Source organism: Accipiter gentilis, chromosome 35 (assembly GCF_929443795.1).
Source record: "Accipiter gentilis chromosome 35, bAccGen1.1, whole genome shotgun sequence".
Classification (NCBI taxonomy): Eukaryota; Metazoa; Chordata; class Aves; order Accipitriformes; family Accipitridae; genus Astur; species Astur gentilis.
In genome coordinates this window covers 10,008,707-10,026,483 of record NC_064914.1, presented here as the reverse complement: position 1 = coordinate 10,026,483, position 17,777 = coordinate 10,008,707, and the positions used below count along the sequence as shown (strand labels likewise).

The 17,777-nt window shown below is 67.3% G+C and overlaps 1 protein-coding gene and 1 long non-coding RNA gene across 4 annotated transcripts; both read right to left on the bottom strand.

Moving 5' to 3' along the window:
• Window positions 1-2,073: 2,073 nt before the first annotated feature.
• LOC126034625 (lysine-specific demethylase 6B-like) lies at window positions 2,074-4,168 on the bottom strand. Its single transcript, XM_049792553.1, has 4 exons — window positions 3,961-4,168; window positions 3,169-3,264; window positions 2,293-2,454; window positions 2,074-2,145 (listed from the first exon to the last, which is right to left on the bottom strand). The coding sequence occupies exons 1-4, from the start codon at window positions 4,072-4,074 to the stop codon at window positions 2,074-2,076; spliced, it is 444 nt and encodes a 147-aa protein (XP_049648510.1). The 5' UTR covers window positions 4,075-4,168.
• Window positions 4,169-4,646: 478 nt separating this feature from the next.
• LOC126034677 (uncharacterized) lies at window positions 4,647-17,538 on the bottom strand. 3 transcript variants are annotated; one of them, XR_007504680.1, is made up of 6 exons: window positions 14,456-14,512; window positions 12,823-12,881; window positions 6,199-6,290; window positions 5,633-5,754; window positions 5,258-5,384; window positions 4,647-4,826 (listed from the first exon to the last, which is right to left on the bottom strand). It is a non-coding gene; the product is annotated as an uncharacterized LOC126034677 (long non-coding RNA). The 3 variants fall into 3 exon arrangements; XR_007504679.1 differs by lacking the exon at window positions 14,456-14,512 and adding an exon at window positions 17,394-17,538 and having other exon boundaries at window positions 4,648-4,826; XR_007504681.1 differs by lacking the exons at window positions 12,823-12,881; window positions 14,456-14,512 and adding an exon at window positions 8,461-8,630 and having other exon boundaries at window positions 4,649-4,826.
• Window positions 17,539-17,777: the final 239 nt, after the last annotated feature.

Sequence of the window (17,777 nt, the reverse complement as noted above, 5' to 3'; positions counted from 1 at the left end):
GAGGAGGAGGAGGAGGAGGAGGAGGAGGAGGAGGAGGGGGGGGGGGCGGCGGCGGCGGCGGGAGGGGGGGGAGGAGGAGGAGGAGGAGGAAGAGGAGGAGGAGGGGGGGGGGACGCTCTTTGGATAGGCGACCCCCCGAAGAAATTGGGGGGCTGGTGGAAGGGGGGGCGGGGGAGGTTCCTGAGGTATCGGGGGGACCCTCGAGGGGGGGGGGGAGGACGGGGGGGGGGTCCCCAACCAGAAATCGGGGGGGGGGGTTTGATGGTGGTGGGTTTCTTCCTCCTCCTCCTCCTCCTCCTCCTCCTCCTCTTCCTCCTTCTGGGAGTAAGGGCAGCGGAAAGGGGGGGTTTGGGGGGAAGGGGGACCCCCCTCAAAGGGGGTGCGGCCCCCCCCCCGCCGTGCTGGTGGTGGTGGGGTCCGGGAAGGATCCCGGGGAACCCCCCAAAGGGGGATCGGCCCCCCCCGCCTTGGGCGGCCCCCCGAAAAGGATGTCGTCCAAGGGGTCCCCCCCCGCCTCCTTCAGCCAGGAGAGGGAGGGGTGGGGGTCCGGGGGGGGGGCAGCAGGGGAGGTTGGGGGGAGCGTGGGGAGCGGGGACCCCCCCGCTCACCCCCCCCGGCCCCGGTGGCTCCGGAGGTTGGTAGCGGTCGGGAGCCTGTGGGGAGATTTTTTTTTTTTTTGGGGGGGGGGGGGGGGGCGGGGATGGACAGGCCAACACGACGCCCCCCGAGAGAGACCCTCGGGGTGGGGGGGTCCCCCGCGATCGGTCACCCCCCCCGCCCCACCAGCCACCCCTGGGGACTGGCACGTCCCCTGTCCCTGGGACCCCCCCCAATCCCTATGTGTCCCCCCCAGTCCCTGTCCATCCCCCCCCCCCAAGTCCCTGTCCCCCCCCTCGTCCCCACGTCCCCTCCCCTCCCAGTCCCTGTCCCCTCCTTTGTCCCCCCGTCCCCCCCCCCCCGCCCCCGTCCCCCCCCTCTGTCCCCGTCCCCACTCACGCTGCGGGGTCCGTCCCCCCCCCCGGGGCAGGGTGCTGGTGGTGGGGGGCCGGGGGGGCGCCCGGGGGGCGTAAGGCACGCAGGCGATGGGTGCTGGTGAGAGGCTGGGGGGGGGGGGGCACCCGGCCAGCCCTGCTGTCCCTAAGGTCACTTCCGAGGGGGCCGGGACCCGGGCCGGGGGGCGCCGGGGGTGGGCGAGGGGGGGGCGGAGGTGGGGGGGGGGCCCCGAAAGCGGGCGGGGGGGGGGGGGAAGGGGTGGGCCACCAGGTTCCGCTGCTCCTGTGGAAGGAGAAGGAAAGGGGGGGGGACACGTGTGTCAGTGGAGGGGGGGGTGACGGGGACGTGGGGGGGGGACAGGGGGGGGACAGGGACACGGGGGGGCAGAGACACGGGGGGACATGGGGAGGTATGGGGGCACAACAGGGATGTGGGGGGGGACGGGGACATGGGGGGGGACTGGGGGGGACAGGGACACGGGGGGGACACAGGGATGTGGGGGGGGGACGGGGACACGGGGGGGGACAAGGACATGGGGGGGACACAGGGATGTACAGGGGGACAACAGGGATGGGGGGGGACGGGGACATGGGGGGGACGAGGACGTGGGGGGGGACTGGGGGGACAGGGACACGGGGGGTGGCAGGGACATAGGGGGGACACGGGGACACGGGAGGGGGGGGACACAAGAAGGACACGGGGGGGTCCCCGCGCTGTCCCCACCTGTCTCTCCAGGGTGGCCCCGAGGCGGCGGGGGGGCGTCCAGGCGTCCCCGGGGAGGGGGTTCCACAGCCCCTGGGGCAGCGGGAACGGGGGGGGGGGCCGGGGGGGGGGCTGCCCCCCGCCACCCCCCCTGCGGACAAGGGGACAGTCAGGGGACAGGCCACCCCCCCAGCCCTTTAATGCCCCCCCCCGACCCATTTTATGCCCCCCGACCCATTTTATGCCCCCCCAGACCCCTTCTGTGCCCCCCCCATCACCTCATCCCCCCCCCAGCCCCATGGCACACCCCCCAGCCCTATTTTGTGCCCCCCCCAGCCCCATTTGGAGCCCCCCTTTAAAGCCCCCCCCCGACCCATTTTATGCTCTTCCCATTTTGTGGGCCCCCAGCCCCATTTTACCCCCCCAGACCCCTTTTGTGCCCCCAGCCCCCTTTTAATGCCCCCCACCCCATTTTTGTGCCCCCAGCCCCCTTTAATGCCCCCCCAGACCCCTTTTGTGCCCCCCAGCCCCACCGGGAGCCCCCCCAGACCTCTTTAATGCCCCCCCCCAATTCCGCGCCCCCCCCCCCCCCCCCACCTGCTCGGGGCTGCCGCTCCTCCTGCGTTTGAGGGGGCTGGGCAGGTCGTCGGGGGGGGGCGGGGGGGGATGGGCGGGGGGCACCGGCTGCACCACGGGGGGGTCGGGGGGGGGAGCCCCCCGCTTCAGCTGCGACCCCCGCTTGGCCGAGAAGTTCCTCTTCTGGGGGGGGCACGGGGAGGGAAAGGGGGTCAGGGGGGGCCCCGTCCCCCCGCCATTCCCAGGGCCCCCAGGAGCCCCCTTGTCCTGCCTGACTTCCAGTCCCAGTGCTCCCAGTGGCCCCATCCCGTTTCCCCAGTGGCCCCATTTCCAGTTTCCCCCGGGCCCTGAGCGTCCCTATTCCCAGCATCCCCCGCTTCCCCAGTATCCCCATTCCCAGTTTCCCCAGCATCCTCATTCCCAGTTTCCCCAGTTATCTCCATTCCCAGCATCCCCAGTGCCCTGAGCATCTCCATTCCCAGCATCCCCAGTGTCCCCATCCTCATTCCCAGGTTCCCCAGTATCTCCATTCCCAGCGCCCCCAGTGTCCGCTGTCCCCATTCCCAGGTTCCCCAGTATCTCCGTTCCCAGTTTCCCCAGCATCCCCATTCCCAGTGCCCCCAGTGTCCGCTGTCCCCATTCCCAGGTTCCCCAGTATCTCCGTTCCCAGTTTCCCCAACATCCCCGTTCCCAGCGCCCCCAGCGTCCGCTGTCCCCATTCCCAGGTTCCCCAGTGTCTCCGTTCCCGGTTTCCCCAGCATCCCCGTTCCCAGCGCCCCCCAGTGCTCCCAGTATCCCCATTCCCTCCATTCCCAGTTTCCCCAGTGCTCCCAGTATCCCCATTCCCAGCATCCCGTCCCCCTCCCCAGAGCCCCCCCCGGCGTCCCCCCGTGTCACCTCGGGGTGCAGCAGGCTCCAGACCTGCTGGAGGGGGGGCAGGGTCCTGGCCCGGGGGGGGGACACGGGGCCCGAGGGGAAGCTCCAGAGCTGGGCCTGGGGACGGTCACACCACGGGGGTCACCCACCGCCGGGGGTCACCCACCGCCGGGGGTCACCCGCCACGGGGACAGCGCCGACAGACGCTACAACGCCGCCGCCGGCTGTCACCCGCGGCCGGGACAGCACCCGCGGAGTCTACGGTGTCACCAACGGGGGTCGCCCACCGAGGGGACAGCGCCACTGCCAGGCGTCACCCACCATGGGATGTCACCCACCGCAGGGACGGCACCACCGTCGGGCGTCACCCACCGTGGGGACAGCGCCCGCAGAGGGGACGGCGCCACCGGCACGCGTCGCCCGCCGCGGGGACGCGTCACCCGCCGCGGGGACGTGTCACCCGCCGCGGGGACGGCCGCCGCCGGACGTCGCCCACGGAGGGGACAGCAGCCCCGCAGGGGACGGCGCCGGCGCCGGCGCCCCGTGTCCCCTGCACCCCCGGCCCTGCGCGTCCCTCCGTGTCCCCGCGTCGCTCCGCGTCCCCTGAGCCCCCGTCGACGCGTCCCTCCGTGTCCCCCACGTCCCCGCCAGCGCCGCAGCCGCGGCGGCAGCGCCGCAGAGCCCCGGCCCCGCCGTCCCCTCACGTCCCCCGCTGTCCCCGCTTGCTGCCGTCACCCGGCGCCGGCACCGACCGACGTCCCCGTAGGTGCCACAGCCACGACCCCGTGTCCCCCCCCTCCGCCGCGTCCCCACCTGCTGGAGGCGCCCGATGCGGGCGGCGATGTCCCCGCGGTGGCCTCGGTGACATCGAGCGGGGCTGTGGTAGCAGCTGGGGGGTTCCTCCAGCTCCGGGGGGGCCTCGGCCATCGGCCCCGGCGGTTCCCAGGGCTGCGGCTGCAGCGCCCGCACGCAGCCCTGCAGGGACTCCAGCGTCCCGGGGGGGGCCCGGGGGGGGGGCCCGGGGGGGGACACGGGGGTCAGGGGGGGACTCAGCCCCACAGACGTGCCCCCCCCCGGACCCCTGGGAGGGGACGTGGGGGTCTCAGCCCCATAGATGTCCCCTCCGTGCAGCCCTGCAGGGACTCTAGCAGCCTGGGGGGGGGGGGGGGGGGGCACAGGGGGGGGCTCAGCCCCACAGACGTGTCCCCCCCACATGCCTGGGGGGGCACATGGGGGTCAGGGGGGGCTCAGCCCCAGAGATGTGCCCTCCTGGACCTCTGGGTGGGGACATGGGGGGCTCAGCCCCAAAGACGTGTGTGTCCCCCCTCCAGCCCTGGGTGGACTCTGGCAAGGGGACATGGGGGGACACTGCGGGGGGGGGAGGACGGACAATGACAGGGGTCAGGGAGGGGGACATGCAAGTCAGGGGGACGACAAGGTGGTTGGGGGGGGGACATAGGGGGCTCAGCCCCACAGAGACACACCCCCCCCCCAGGCAGTCTTGGATAGGACTTGGGGACACCGGGGGGGACACTTGGGGACACCGCGGTGGGGGGACAGACTTGGGGGTCAGCACTTACCCTGGGGGGAAGTAGGGCTTGTGGGAGGGGACCCCATTGCCGCTGAGGGGGGGTGCGAGGTGGGGGGGCAGCTGTGCCTGCCCGATGCTGGAAGAACACCTGGGGGGGGGGGGCACAGGGAGATGTGGGGGGACCCCCGGGTTGGGGAAAAACCCTCTGGGGCACAGGGACACCCCCCCCAGGATATGGGGGGGATTCCATCCCCCACCCTGTGGGGCACAGGGACACACACACACCCCCCACGGATATGGGGACCCTGTGGAGCAGTGGGGGGCTCCCCATAGGGCAGTGTGGGGCAGAGTGGGGGTCCCTGTGGGGTGGTGTGGAGGAGAGTGGGGCAGCGTGGGGGTCCCCGTGGGGCGGTCTGGGGCAGTGGGGGTCCCCGTGGGGCAGCGTGGGGGTCCCCGTGGGGTGGGGCAGCGGGGTCCCCGTGGGGCGGTGGGGGGGGGTCCCCATGGGGCGGTGTGGGGCAGTGGGGGTCCCCGTGGGGCAGCATGGGGGTCCCCATGGGGCGGTGTGGGGCAGGGTACCTGGTGCCGGTCAGCCAGGGGCGGGGGGGGCAGGCGGCCCAGGCCCCACCGCAGCCCAGGCTCCCCACGGCGAAGGGGTCCCGTCCGGCCCGGCCCCCCAGCGGCTCCACGGCGCGATGCATCCAGCCTGCCCCACGGAACGTCAGCCCCTGCCCCATAGCTATCCCTTGCCCTATAGCAACCCCCCGCCCATCCCATAAAGAGCTCCCACCCCATAGATATCCCCTGCCCCATAGCAGACACCCTGCCTGCCCCATAGATGCCACCCACAGCCCCCGCAACGTGCCCCCCAGGCTCCCAAACCAGCCCCCAGCCCCCCATAGCCCCCCCCCAAACCAGCCCCATAGCCCCCCTCAAATCCTCCCCCCAACTCACCACTCCTGGGGCGCCGGAGGGCTGGCTCCCCCCGGGCCCCCCCGCGGGGGGCGGGTCAGGGGCAGCCCCGGGGGGGGGCGGCTGCTGGGCTGGGGCGGCCCCTCCCTCACTGCCGCATACACCTGGGGGGGGGGGGGCAAAGGGGTCAGAGGTCATGGGGGGTCGGGGGGGTCAAGGAACCTGGGGGGGAGCATTGAGGGTTGGGAGGGGGTCACAGGGGATCGGGGGGTCAAGGGGGGTGAGGGGTCACGGGGGGCAGTTAGTGGGCACGAGGGGGCAGCTATGGGGCAGTGGGGGGCGGTGAGGTGGTTATGGGGCAGTTCTGGGGCAGTGGGGGGCAGCTGTGGGGCAGGGGGCGGCTATGGGGCGGGGGGGGGGACACTTATGGGGCAGCCTCGGGGGGCAGGAGGGGGCGGAGGGGGGGGGGGGGAAGCAGGAACAACGTGAGGCGGAAGTGGGCGGGGCACTTGGATGACGTGCCCCACGTAGGCGGGGTTTCAGGCAAGACACAGCCTCCACCCCCCCGCCGAGGCACCGCCCCCTCGTCTCAGCCACGCCCCCCTCACCTATCCGGCGACGCTCTCCAGGAATCCGGCCAATCACAGGGCGCCCCTCGCCTGGCAGCCAATCATCTTTCCCATCCGTCTTCTAGCTCAGCCTACCGGGTGACCAATGGGAAGGAGGAGCTTAGGCCGGTGCTGGCCAATGAGGGCGGGGGAGGGCGGGGGAAGGCGGGGCCCCGCCCCCTGGGGGGGAACCGCTGGGGGGCAGCTGTGGGGCGGGGGGCACTTGGGGGGCACTTGGGGGGCACTTGGGGGGCAGTTAGGGGGCAGGAGGCCCAGGGGGAGCAGCCGTGGGGCAGGAGGCCCCGGGGGGGCGGTTGGGGGGCAGGACACCCCGCTATGGGGCAGGGGCTTCCCCCACGCCCCCCCCCCCCCCCCCAAAGCTGCGCCCGTCCCGGCCGCCCCCACGGGGGAATTCTGGGGCCGCCCCATGACGGGGGGAAACGCGCCCGAGGACGACACGCGCAGCCGTGGGGCAGCCGTGGGGCAGCCGTGGGGCGGGGGCGGCCGAGGGAAACCCCACAGCGCCCACGGCGAGCGGGAAGGCGACGGCTGACGGGAAGGCGGCGGGGGGGCGGTACACGGCCGCCCCACGAAGAGGGACCGGAGGGAAACGACGCCCGCCCGGTGTCACCGTGACACGCGCAACACACGTGTGACATCACAGCCGCCCCCCCAGCTCACGATGATGTCACGGGCAACTAGACACACACACGACACCACCACCACCCCCCCCCCCCCCGGCTGTCACCGTGCCAAACCCTCGCGGGACAGCATCACACGTCACCCGGGGCCGTCGCGCAACACGGCGGGTGCGACACGGGCTGACACGCGTGACGCTGTGTGCCAGGTGGGTGCCATGTGCTCACACACACACCTGTGCCACCCGCGTCACCCCGTGTCACCCGTGTCCCTGCCCCGTTCCCAACCCAACCACCGTCAAGTGTGGCAGTTACGCGCACAACACGCAACAACACGCCCCGACACGTGACCCGCCATCGCACACACGCGGTCGCACTGCACTGACACACCATCACACAACCGTGACACGCGTGACAGGTACACGTGTGATGGTGACACGCGCCACCCCCCACATGACCCACGGCCACACGGAACCGCCTGAACGCGCCACCGCAGCCCCTGACTGTGGGACACACGTGACCCACAACCGCACACGCGTGAGCCGTGATCACACAGAACCACCATCGCGCAGGCAACCTCCCCACCCCACAACCACTGCACGCAACAGCCCCACACGTGGCCCACAGCCGCACACACGTGACCCACAACTGCACACGCATGACCCACAACCGCACACGTGACTGACCTACAACTGCACACGCATGACCCACACAGCCACACTGGGTGACCCACAACCGCGCACACATGACCTACAACTGCACACATGTGACCTACAACCGCACACACGTGACCTACAACTGCACATGCGTGACCCACAGCCACACGAGGTGACCCACAACTGCACACGCATGACCCCTGCTGAGTGACCCACAACCGCACATGTGTGACCTACAACCACACATCCATGACCTACAATTTCACCGTGACCTACAACTGCACACACATGACCCACAACCGCACACGCATGACCCACACAGCCACACTGGGTGACCCACAACCGCACACGCATGACCCACACTGGCTGACCTACAACCACACGCGCATGACCTACAACTGCACACGTCTCACAACCGCACACGCGTGACCTACAATCGCACGTGTGCCACACACCGGGTGACCCACAACCGCACACGCGTGACCCGCAACCGCACACGCATGACCCACAACCACACGCGTGACCTACAATCGCACGTGTGCCCCGCACTGGGTGACCCACAACCGCATACGTGTGACCCACAACTACACGCGACCTACAATCGCATGTGTGCCCCACAACCGCACACGCGTGACCTACAACCACACACGTGTCCCACAACAGCACACGCATGACCCACAACCGCACACGCAAGACCTACAACCGCACACGCAAGACCTACAACCGCACACGCGTGGCCTACAATCACACATGTGCCCCACACTGGGTGACCCACAACCGCACACGCGTGACCTACAATCACACACGTGCCCCACACTGGGTGACCCACAACCGCACACGCGTGACCCCCGCTCACGCACAACCGCCGTCGCACACGCAACCCCCCCGCAACAGCCCCACACGCATGACACCCTCCCGCCCCACACGTGACCCCCGGCGTGCCGGTGCCGGTGCCGCGGGGCCCTTACCGGGTGCCGTGTGGGGCAGCGTGTGCCGCGGGCGCCGCGTGCGACGGTTCTGCCGGTGTCCCCGCGTCCCCGTCACCGCGTGGCGGACGGGTGACACGGGGTGACTCATTGCCGCGGTGGGCCCGCGTGGGTTGTCCCCCCCACCCGCCGCCGCCGCTTTCCCGGCGAGGTGACGGTGACGTCAGCCGGGCGCCCGTGACATCGCGTGGTGCCGGTGCTGGGTGGAGGGGGGGGGATCCCAGTGTGGGGGGGACACGGGACGGGGACTTTTTTGGGGGGGGGGGGAAACAGGGGACACAGGGGGATGGGGAGGGACATGGGGGGACAGGGGACACTGGGGGGGGGACATGGGAGCAGGACATTTGGGGGGGGAACAGGGGACACGGAGGCACGGGGAGGACGGGGGACATGGGGGGTACAGGGGACATTGGGGGGGGACACAGGGGGACAGAGGACATGGGGGGGGACGCTGACATTTGGGGGGACGGGGGGACACAGGGACATTGGGGGGACATGGGACAGGGACATTTTGGGGGGGAACAGGGGACGCAGGGACATTGGGGGGGACATGGGGGACACAGGGGGACGGGGGACATTGCGGGGAGATGTGGGGGGACACACGGGGGGGACATGGCACATGGTGGGGACAAAGCAGACCCAGAGGGGGACGGGGGACACGGAGACACGGCGCACGGGGGGGCACAGAAAGCGGGAGGGGGGACACAAGACACAGGAGGGACGTGGCACGTGGAGGGGGACGCAGGGAGGGCACGTGGGGACACGGGCAGGGCCACGCGGGGACACGGGCACACAGGGAGGCAGGGACACGCGTGGGGACACGGGGAGGGTACGGGGACACGTGGGGACACAGAGAGGGCACACGGGGACACGGACATGAGGGCGCGGGGGCACAGGGACACGGACACACGGACATGCGTGGGGGCACGGGGACACGGGGGCACATGGGGACACGGACACGCAGTGGGACACGGGGACAGAGAGAGGACGTGGGGACGCGGGGACACGTGGGGACACGGGGAGGGTACGTGGGGACACGGGGATGCAGGGAGTGCACGGACACGCGTGGGGACATGGGGACAGTGGCACGGATGGAGGACACGGGGGGACACGGGGACACGGAGGGGGGCAGGCGAGGACATGGGGATCCAGGGTCACATGAGGACACGGAGACGTGGGGACAGAGGACACGCAAAGACATGGGGTGACATGGAGACACCGGGGTACCCAGACACGCGGGGACACACGGGGACACGGGGTGACACGGGGACACCCGGGGCGACAAGTACAACCCCCCCCCAGGCCGACACAGGACACGCAACTGGACACGCGTGTGACCCCGTGTGTGACCCCACGTGACCCCGCGCACAACGACACCCGGTTGGGGAACAACCGCGCCTGACACCCGGCGCACACGCGTGTGACAACCACCACCACGCACCGTCACGCGTCACGGCCTCCCAGGCCAGGCCGCGTGCACGTCACACGCGTGTCACATACGTGTCCCCGGTCCTGTCGCATCTCCCCACCCTCTCCAGGAGGGGGGTCTCGGGCTGGGGGGGAACTGAGGCACAGGGAGCTTGGGGTGTGGGGCAGCCGTGGGGCGGCGGGCGCTGATGTGGGGCAGGGGGTGCTGCTGTGGGGCAGCCAGTGGGTCTGTGGGGCAGCACCTCTGCTCACCGGGCGGCCGTGGGGCGGCCGTGGGGCGGCCGGTTCCGGTCAGACCGTTGAGTCAGGAGTTCCGGTGGTGACGCAGCGGAGCCACCCCCGGGGGGAGGAAGGGCGGGGGGGTGACGGTGACGCCGCCAGACGGTGACGCGGTCGGGCAGAGGCGCGTGGGAGGCACACGGGGACGTCCGGCGTGTGTACGGGCGTGCGGAACACGCGGGCGATGCCGAGAACCGCGTGGAACACGGGTGTAAGCGTGTCCTCGGGGGGTAACACCTGTGTGATGCTGTCATGCGTGTGTAACGCGGGTGTAACAGCCGGGTAACGCTGTCATACGGGTGTAACACCGGTGTAAGCGTGTCCTCAGGGTGTAACACGCAGGTAACGCCGTCATACATGTGTAACACGGGTGTAAGCATGTCCTCGGGGTGTAACACCCAGGTAACACCGTCATACATGTGGAACACAGGTGTGAGCATGTCCTCAGGGTGTAATCCCTGGGTAACGCTGTCATATGTGTGTAACACCTGGGTAACACTGTCATACATGTGTAACATGGGTGTAAGCGTGTCCTCGGGGTGTAACACCCGAGCAATGCTGTAATGTGTGTATAACATGGGTGTAACACCTGGGCAACACTGTCATATGTGTGTAACACGGGTGTAACACCCAGGTAATGCTGTCATACGTGTGTAACATGGGTGTAAGCGTGTCCTTGGGTTGTAAAACCAGCCTAACAGTGTCATACGTGTGTAACACGGGTGTAACCACGTCCTCTGGGGGTGTAACCATGTTCTCTGGGTGTAATGCCTGTGTCACCTGTGCGTAACACAGGTGTGACTGTGTCCTCCAGGGGTAACACCTCTGTAACACTGTCATATGTAACAGGTGTGGAACTGTGTCCTCTGTGCATAGCACACACGTGACGCTGGTTTTGGTGTGCAACACGTGTCATGCTGTCCTATGCATGTAACAGGGGTGCAACTCTCACGCGTGTAACACCACATGTATAACGGTGCCGTGGACATGTAACGTGTCTAGCACTGTCCTACATGCGTACCGTGTGATGCTGTTGTCTTACGTGTAACACGTCTGTAACGCTGTCATCCATGTGGAACACATGAAACCCTGTCCTGTGTAACACATGTGTAACACTGTCATACACGCAACACCGTTGCTCACACACGTGTAACACCACGCGTGACGCTCTCCGCCACGCGTGCGAAAGACCATCCGTGTGACGCTGCCTCTGTGTGTGTGTAACACTGCTCAACACCTGCGTGCACACTTGTGTAACAGCACCTACCGCTCTGCTCTGCGTCTGGATTCGTGTAAGCGTGCAACAGCCCGCCATCTACAGTCCAGTGGCACACACGTGTCTTCTCCGTGTGCACGCGTAATGCTGCTGGCATGTAGCGCAGTCTACCCGCACACACAACACTGTTCTTCATGTAAGAGCCACGCACACACCGCGGTTCTCCATGTAACACATGTGTAATGCTTCACGGGCTCGCCTGTAACACGGCACGTGTAACAGTTCTGCATGTAACGCGGTCTTCTGCATGCAACATGCGTGTAACCATCTGACATGAAGGCTGTCCTCTGTGTACATGTAACACTGCACACGTGACAGTGTCCTCACCGCGTGTAACACCGTCCTCCACGTAACGACTTGCGCACACGTGTGTGCAAGCACCGGCAGGGCCGAACACAGACCATGTGTGTGCACACGTGTGTGAAGGAGCAGCCTGAGGAACACACGTGTGCTCAAACACGCCTGCCACAAGCGTGCGTGGGCCGGCAGGTTTTTGCACACCAACAGGCACGTATGCACATGCAGCACCCCGTGTCTGTGTGAGGTCACGTGTGTTGCGCGTGCGCACACGGGCACAGGTACACCCACGTGTGGTGTAACACTTGTAACACACCTGCGCACGCTGGCACGTGTACAAGGGCACAAATACACTTGTGTGCATTTCGTAACACGCATGTACGGCCTAACATGTGTACACGGGCAGAAGTACAGCCATCTGTGTGTTGTAACGCCTGTTGGAACACACACGTACACCCTGGCATGTGCGCGCAGACACCAGTACCCACATGTACGTGTCGTACCGCCTGCTTACCTGTGCGTACACCCTGGCGTGTGCTCACGGGCACGAGTACACCCGTGTGTGTGCTGTCAGCACCTGTTGTTACATGTGTGTACGCCCTGACACGTGTGCATGGGCACAAGTACACCCATGTGCGTGGTGTAAAGCGTGTCGTAACGCCCGCGTGCGCCCCGACGCGTGCACACAGGCACAAGCCCAGCCGCGTGCGTGTTGTATCATCTGTCGCGTAGACACGTGTGCGTGGCGCCGTGTCAAAGCCCGGCGTACACGTGTGCGCACACACGCACCCGCGTGACCCTGCGTGTGCAGTTCCTGAAGCCACGAGCGCGTGAACACGCACGTGAGTGCACGTGTGCGGCGGCCGGCACAGCCGCATGCGTGACGTCATCGCCGACGCGTGAGCTCCAGCCCCGGGGCGCACGCGGGTGCGTACGGACACACGCCCGCGACACGCGGCCCCGCGTGCGCGCACACGCCCGCACGTGCCTTTCGTATGTTGTCCCCCCTCCCCGCACATGGGTGGGGCGCGAGGGGGCGGGGCGCGAGGGGGCGGGGCACTCACGTGGCAGCGGGTCCGGCGCCGGTGCGGGGGAGGGGCTACTCGCCAGCCATGGCCTGGATCTGGGGGAGGGGCACACAGTTACTGGGAGGCACTGGGAAGCGCTGGAGATCCCCCTCCCTACCCCCCCAGTCCCATACTGGGACTAGTAGAGCCGTAACCGGTATGAACTGGGGGTGCTGCTCCCAGTGGCTCCACTATGACCAGTACCGGCGCTTTCAGTTCCCAGTACGGCCGTCAGCTGCCACTCGTGCTCCCCATACCCCCAGTACGACCGGCGTCTCCCCTTCCCAGCTCCCAGTACGGCCATTACCTGCCGCTTCCATTCCCAGTGCTCCCAGCACGACCAGTACTGGCACTCGCAGTAAAACCGTTAGCTGCCACTCACGCTCCCAGTGCTCCCAGTATGACCGGTACCTGCTGTTCTCAGCTCCCAGTACAACCATGAGCTGTCATTTCTGCTCCCAGTGCTCCCAGTATCTGTCACTCGCACTCCCAGTACCACCAGTACCTGCCATTCCCAGCTCCCAGTACGGCCAACAGCTGTCCCCCCCAGTCCTCCCAGTGTACCCATTACCCCTCGCTCCCAGTACACCCCGTTCTCCCAACACCTGTCCCTCTCCGCTCCCAGTACTCCCTCTCCACTCTGGCTCCCGTCTCCCAGTACGCCCAGTAGCTCCCAGTAGGACCATTACCCATCGCTCCTAGGCCCCAGTATTCCCAGTATACCAACTCCCGTCACTCCAGTACACCCAGTATCTCTCGCTCTTAGCTCCAGTAACATCATTACCTGCCCCCAGTACTCCCAGTATAGCCCTTACACAGCTCTCCCAGTTCCCAGTATGCCCAGTACACAACACTCCCAGCATACCCAGCAGCTGTCGTTCCCAGCTCCCAGTAACACCAGTAACTGTCATCCCTGGCTCCCAGTAAGACCCGACATTCCCACTATGACCAGTATAGACTTTATGCAGTGCTGCCAGTGCACACGATACCTCCCACTCCCAGTGCTCCCAGTATCCCCCACAGCGGTCACTCCCAGTTCCCAGTAAGACCATTCGTTACGATCTCTGACTCCCCGTATACCTCTTAGATGACGCTCCTGGCTCCCAGTATTCCCAGTATACCTCTTAGACAGCACTCCACGCTCCCCATATACCTGCTACACAGCGCTCCCAGCTCCCATTACTCCCAGTACAGCGCTTACACTGCACTCTGGCCTCCCCGTATAGCTTTTACACGGCAATGCCAGGTCCCAGTATTCCCAGTATAGCTCTTAGGTGGCACTCCTGACTCCCAGTACAGCCCTTACGTAGCAATGCCAGCTCTCAGTACGGCTCCTGCACTGCCCTCCCGACTCCCGGTACTCCCAGTACAGCCCTTACACTGCACTCCTGCCTCCCAGTACAGCTCCTACATGGCACCCCCAGCTCCCAGTACACCTCTTAGAGAGCACTCCTGGCTCCCAGTACTCCCAGTACAGCTCTTACGCTGCACTTCCAGCTCCCAGTGTAGCCCTTACACAGCACCCCCAGCTCCCAGTACTCCCAGTGTAGCCCTTACCTGGTACCCCCAGCTCCCAGTACTCCCAGTGTAGCCCTTACCTGGTACCCCCAGCTCCCAGTACAGCCCTTACCTGGCACTCTGGGCTCCCAGTGCTCCCAGTGGAGCCTTCACCCGCCGCTCCCAACCCCCAGTGCTCCCAGTATGGCCAGTCCCTGCCCTCCCAGTGCTCCCACACCCACCTTATCAGGGTGCGGCACCCAGCCCAGCCCGGGGCACCCAGGTTGGCCCCACTGGAGGGGGGGCAGACAAGGATGGGGGGGGGACACCCAGGTGTCCGGGCGCCCCAGGCACCCCCACCCCCACCCCGGGGGAACCCGGGCGTCCGGGTGCTGACGCAAGAGCCGGTGACGAAACAGCCCCGGGGGGGAGGGAGAGGTAAAAGGGGGGGACGGGGACTGAGCCCTTGCAAACTCACTGCACCCCAGCGTGGGGGGGTGCTGGGCCAGACCCCCTCCTTTCCCATTCTGCCCCCCCCAACCAGACCCTGATGCACCCCCAAACCACAGCCCTTCCCAAACCCCCCAAGTTCCCCCATGCCCCCCCAGACACCCCCAGGCCCCCCCTGACACCCCCAAATCCCACCCAGACACCCCAACACCCCCAGGCTCCCCCGACACCTCCCGAATTTAACCCATGACCTCCAGACACCCCAACACCCCCCAATCCCCTCCATGCCCCCCGACACCCCCAAAATCCCACCCGTGCCCCCCCATACCCAGCCCCCCAACTTTGACCTCCTGACCCCCCCCCAACCTCACAGCTGCCCCCAAACCCTGTCTGTGCCCCCGCCCCCCCCGTGGAAACGGGGGGGCGGGGGGGGCAATGGGGGCAGGGGGGCCTCCACAAGGGATTTTGATTGGCTGCTCCCCTCCCCCCACAGGAAGTGCCCCCCCCCCCCGGATTTGGGGGGATCACCTCTCTCCAAAATGTGGGGGACATCTCCCCAAGAGGGGAAACTGAGGCACGTGGCGGGGGGTCACATGAGGTGGCTGCCCCCCCCCCGAGCTATGGTGGCCCTTTAAGACCCAGGTGTTTTGAAGCCCCCCCTAATTTGGGGTGAAAAACGGGAATTTGGGGGGGCTTAAGTGCTCCAGGGCTCCCCATGGGGGGCAGTGTCCCCAAGTGTGACACTCCCCCTGCAGCTGTAACCCCCCCCAAAGGCACAAGAGCTGCTCCCCAGATTGGGGGGGGCCCATCTGCACCCCCATAACTGCAGCAAGGACACCGCCCCCCCAGCCTGGACCCCCCTCTTTTACCTCAGCCCAGAGCCCCCCCATTTACCTCCCCCATTTACCCCAGCCCAGCCCCCTCCATTTACCTCACCTCAGACGACCCCCCAATTCACACCATGGGGGTCAACCCCCCCCCCCCCCATTTACCTCAGGGGGGTCAGGACACCCCGAATTTACCCCAGCAGGTTCAGGGGACATCCCCCCGGCCAGTTATCTCAGCCCAGACACCCCCCAATTTACCTCGGGGGGGGGGGGGGCAGGACCCCCCCATTTACCTCAGCCCAAGATGCCCCCCCCCCCAAATTTACCTCAGCTTTGACACCCCCCCAATTTACCTCAACAGGGCCAGGGGCCCCCCTTTACCTCAGCCCGGGACCCCCCCCCAATTTTTCTCAGGCCAAGACCCCCCCAATTTACCTCAGCCTTGACATCCCCCCCAATTTACCCCAACAAGGCAAGAGCCCCCCCAGTTGACCTCAGCCCAAGACCCCCCCAACTCACCTCAGCCCAGACCCCCCCCCCTAATTTACCTCACCATTGCTCCCCCCTTTAATTTTACCTCAGCGAGTCAGCCTTCCCCCCCCCTTCCCCTCAGCCCAGGACCCCTTTAATTCCCCTCAGGGAACTCCCCCCCCAGTTTACCTCAGTCCAGGACCCCCCCCCCCAATTCACCTCAGTCTAGAGCCCCCCTCAAATTTACCTCAGCCTTGACACCCCCACCCCCAATTTATGCCAACAGGGCCAGAGCCCCCCCCACTTTACCTCAGCCCAAGACCCCCCCGGCTCACCCTAGCCCAGGCCCCCCCCCCTAATTTACCTCAGCATTGCTCCCCCTCTTAATTTTACCTCAGCAAATCAGCCCCCCCCGTCCCCTCAGCCCAGGACCCCTTTAATTCCCCTCAGGGAACACAGGCCCTCCCCGATTCACCTCAGCCCAGGACCCCCCCAATTTACCTCAGCCTTGACACCCCCACCCCCAATTTACCCCAACAGGGCCAGAGCCCCCCCTTTACCTCAGCCCAAGACCCCCCTGGCTCACCTCAGTCCAGACCCCCCCTAATTTACCTCAGCATTGCCCCCCCCCCTCTTAATTTTACCTCAGCGAACCAGCCCCCCCCTTCCCCTCAGCCCAGGACCCCTTTAATTCCCCTCAGGGAACTCAGCCCCCCCCCAATTCACCTCACCCCAGGACACCCCCCCCCGCCTTAAAATCCCCTCAGCGGGGCCAGCACCCCCCCCTTTACCTCAGCTTTACCCCCCCCGCCATTCACCTCAGCCCAGAACCCCCTTAATTCCCCTCAGGGAAGTCAGCCCCCCCCCCCCAGTTTACCTCAGCCTTGACACCCCCCCCAATTTACCCCAACAGGGCCAGAGACCCCCTTTACCTCAGCCCAGGACCCCCCCAATTTACCTCAGCCCAGACACCCCCCTAATTTACCTCAGCCTTGACACCCCCCTTAATTTTACCTCAGCGAACCAGCCCCCCCCCTTCCCCTCAGCCCAGGACCCCTTTAATTCCCCTCAGGGAACTCAGCCCCCCCCCCCAATTCACCTCACCCCAGGACACCCCCTCCCCTTGAAATCCCCTCAGCGGGGCCAGCACCCCCCCCTTTACCTCAGCTTTACCCCCCCCGCCATTCACCTCACCCCCCCTCTCCTTCTCCCCCCCCCCCTCCAGGCCTCGGCCCGGCGGCCACCCCCAACTCCCCCCCCCCCCCTCCCCAAAACCCCCCTCCCGCCGGTGTCCCCCCCCCGTCCCCTCCCCTCCCGTTATACCTGCGGGGGGGACGGGACGGGGGGACGGGGTTGGGGGGGGCGGTGGGTCCCGGCCCGGCCCCGGCCCCGGCGCTGGCGGCTCCGCTGGCTCCGGCCTCCGCTCAAACAAAGGACCCAGCGCCGCGCGCCCCGCCCGCCCCGGGCCCCGCCCACCGGCACCGCCCACCGCTGGCACCGCCCACCGGGCACGCCCCCTCCTCCTCCTCCTCCTCCTCCTCCCTCCCTTCCCCTCTCTCTCCCCCCCCCAACCCCTCCCTTCTCCAGCCGGGAGGGGCGGGGCGATTGGCAGCGGGGACACGCCCCCCTGAGGGGAGACACGCCCCCGTTCGGTGGGTGGCTCCGCCCATAGGGCTGGGGGAGGGATGGGACGGGACTGGGATGGGA

What these genes read in the sequence shown, in the direction of transcription:
- LOC126034625 (XM_049792553.1), bottom strand. Translation starts at nt 4,074, where the DNA reads ATGGCCGAGGCCCCCCCGGAGCTGGAGGAACCCCCCAGCTGCTACCAC. An exon ending in GCATCGGGCGCCTCCAGCAG is followed by an intron (nt 3,265 to 3,960) that starts GTGGGGACGCGG and finishes GACCGTCCCCAG; the next exon opens with GCCCAGCTCTGGAGCTTCCC. An exon ending in GGAGCGGCAGCCCCGAGCAG is followed by an intron (nt 2,146 to 2,292) that starts GTGGGGGGGGGG and finishes GGGCATTAAAAG; the next exon opens with GGGGCTGGGGGCACAAAAGG.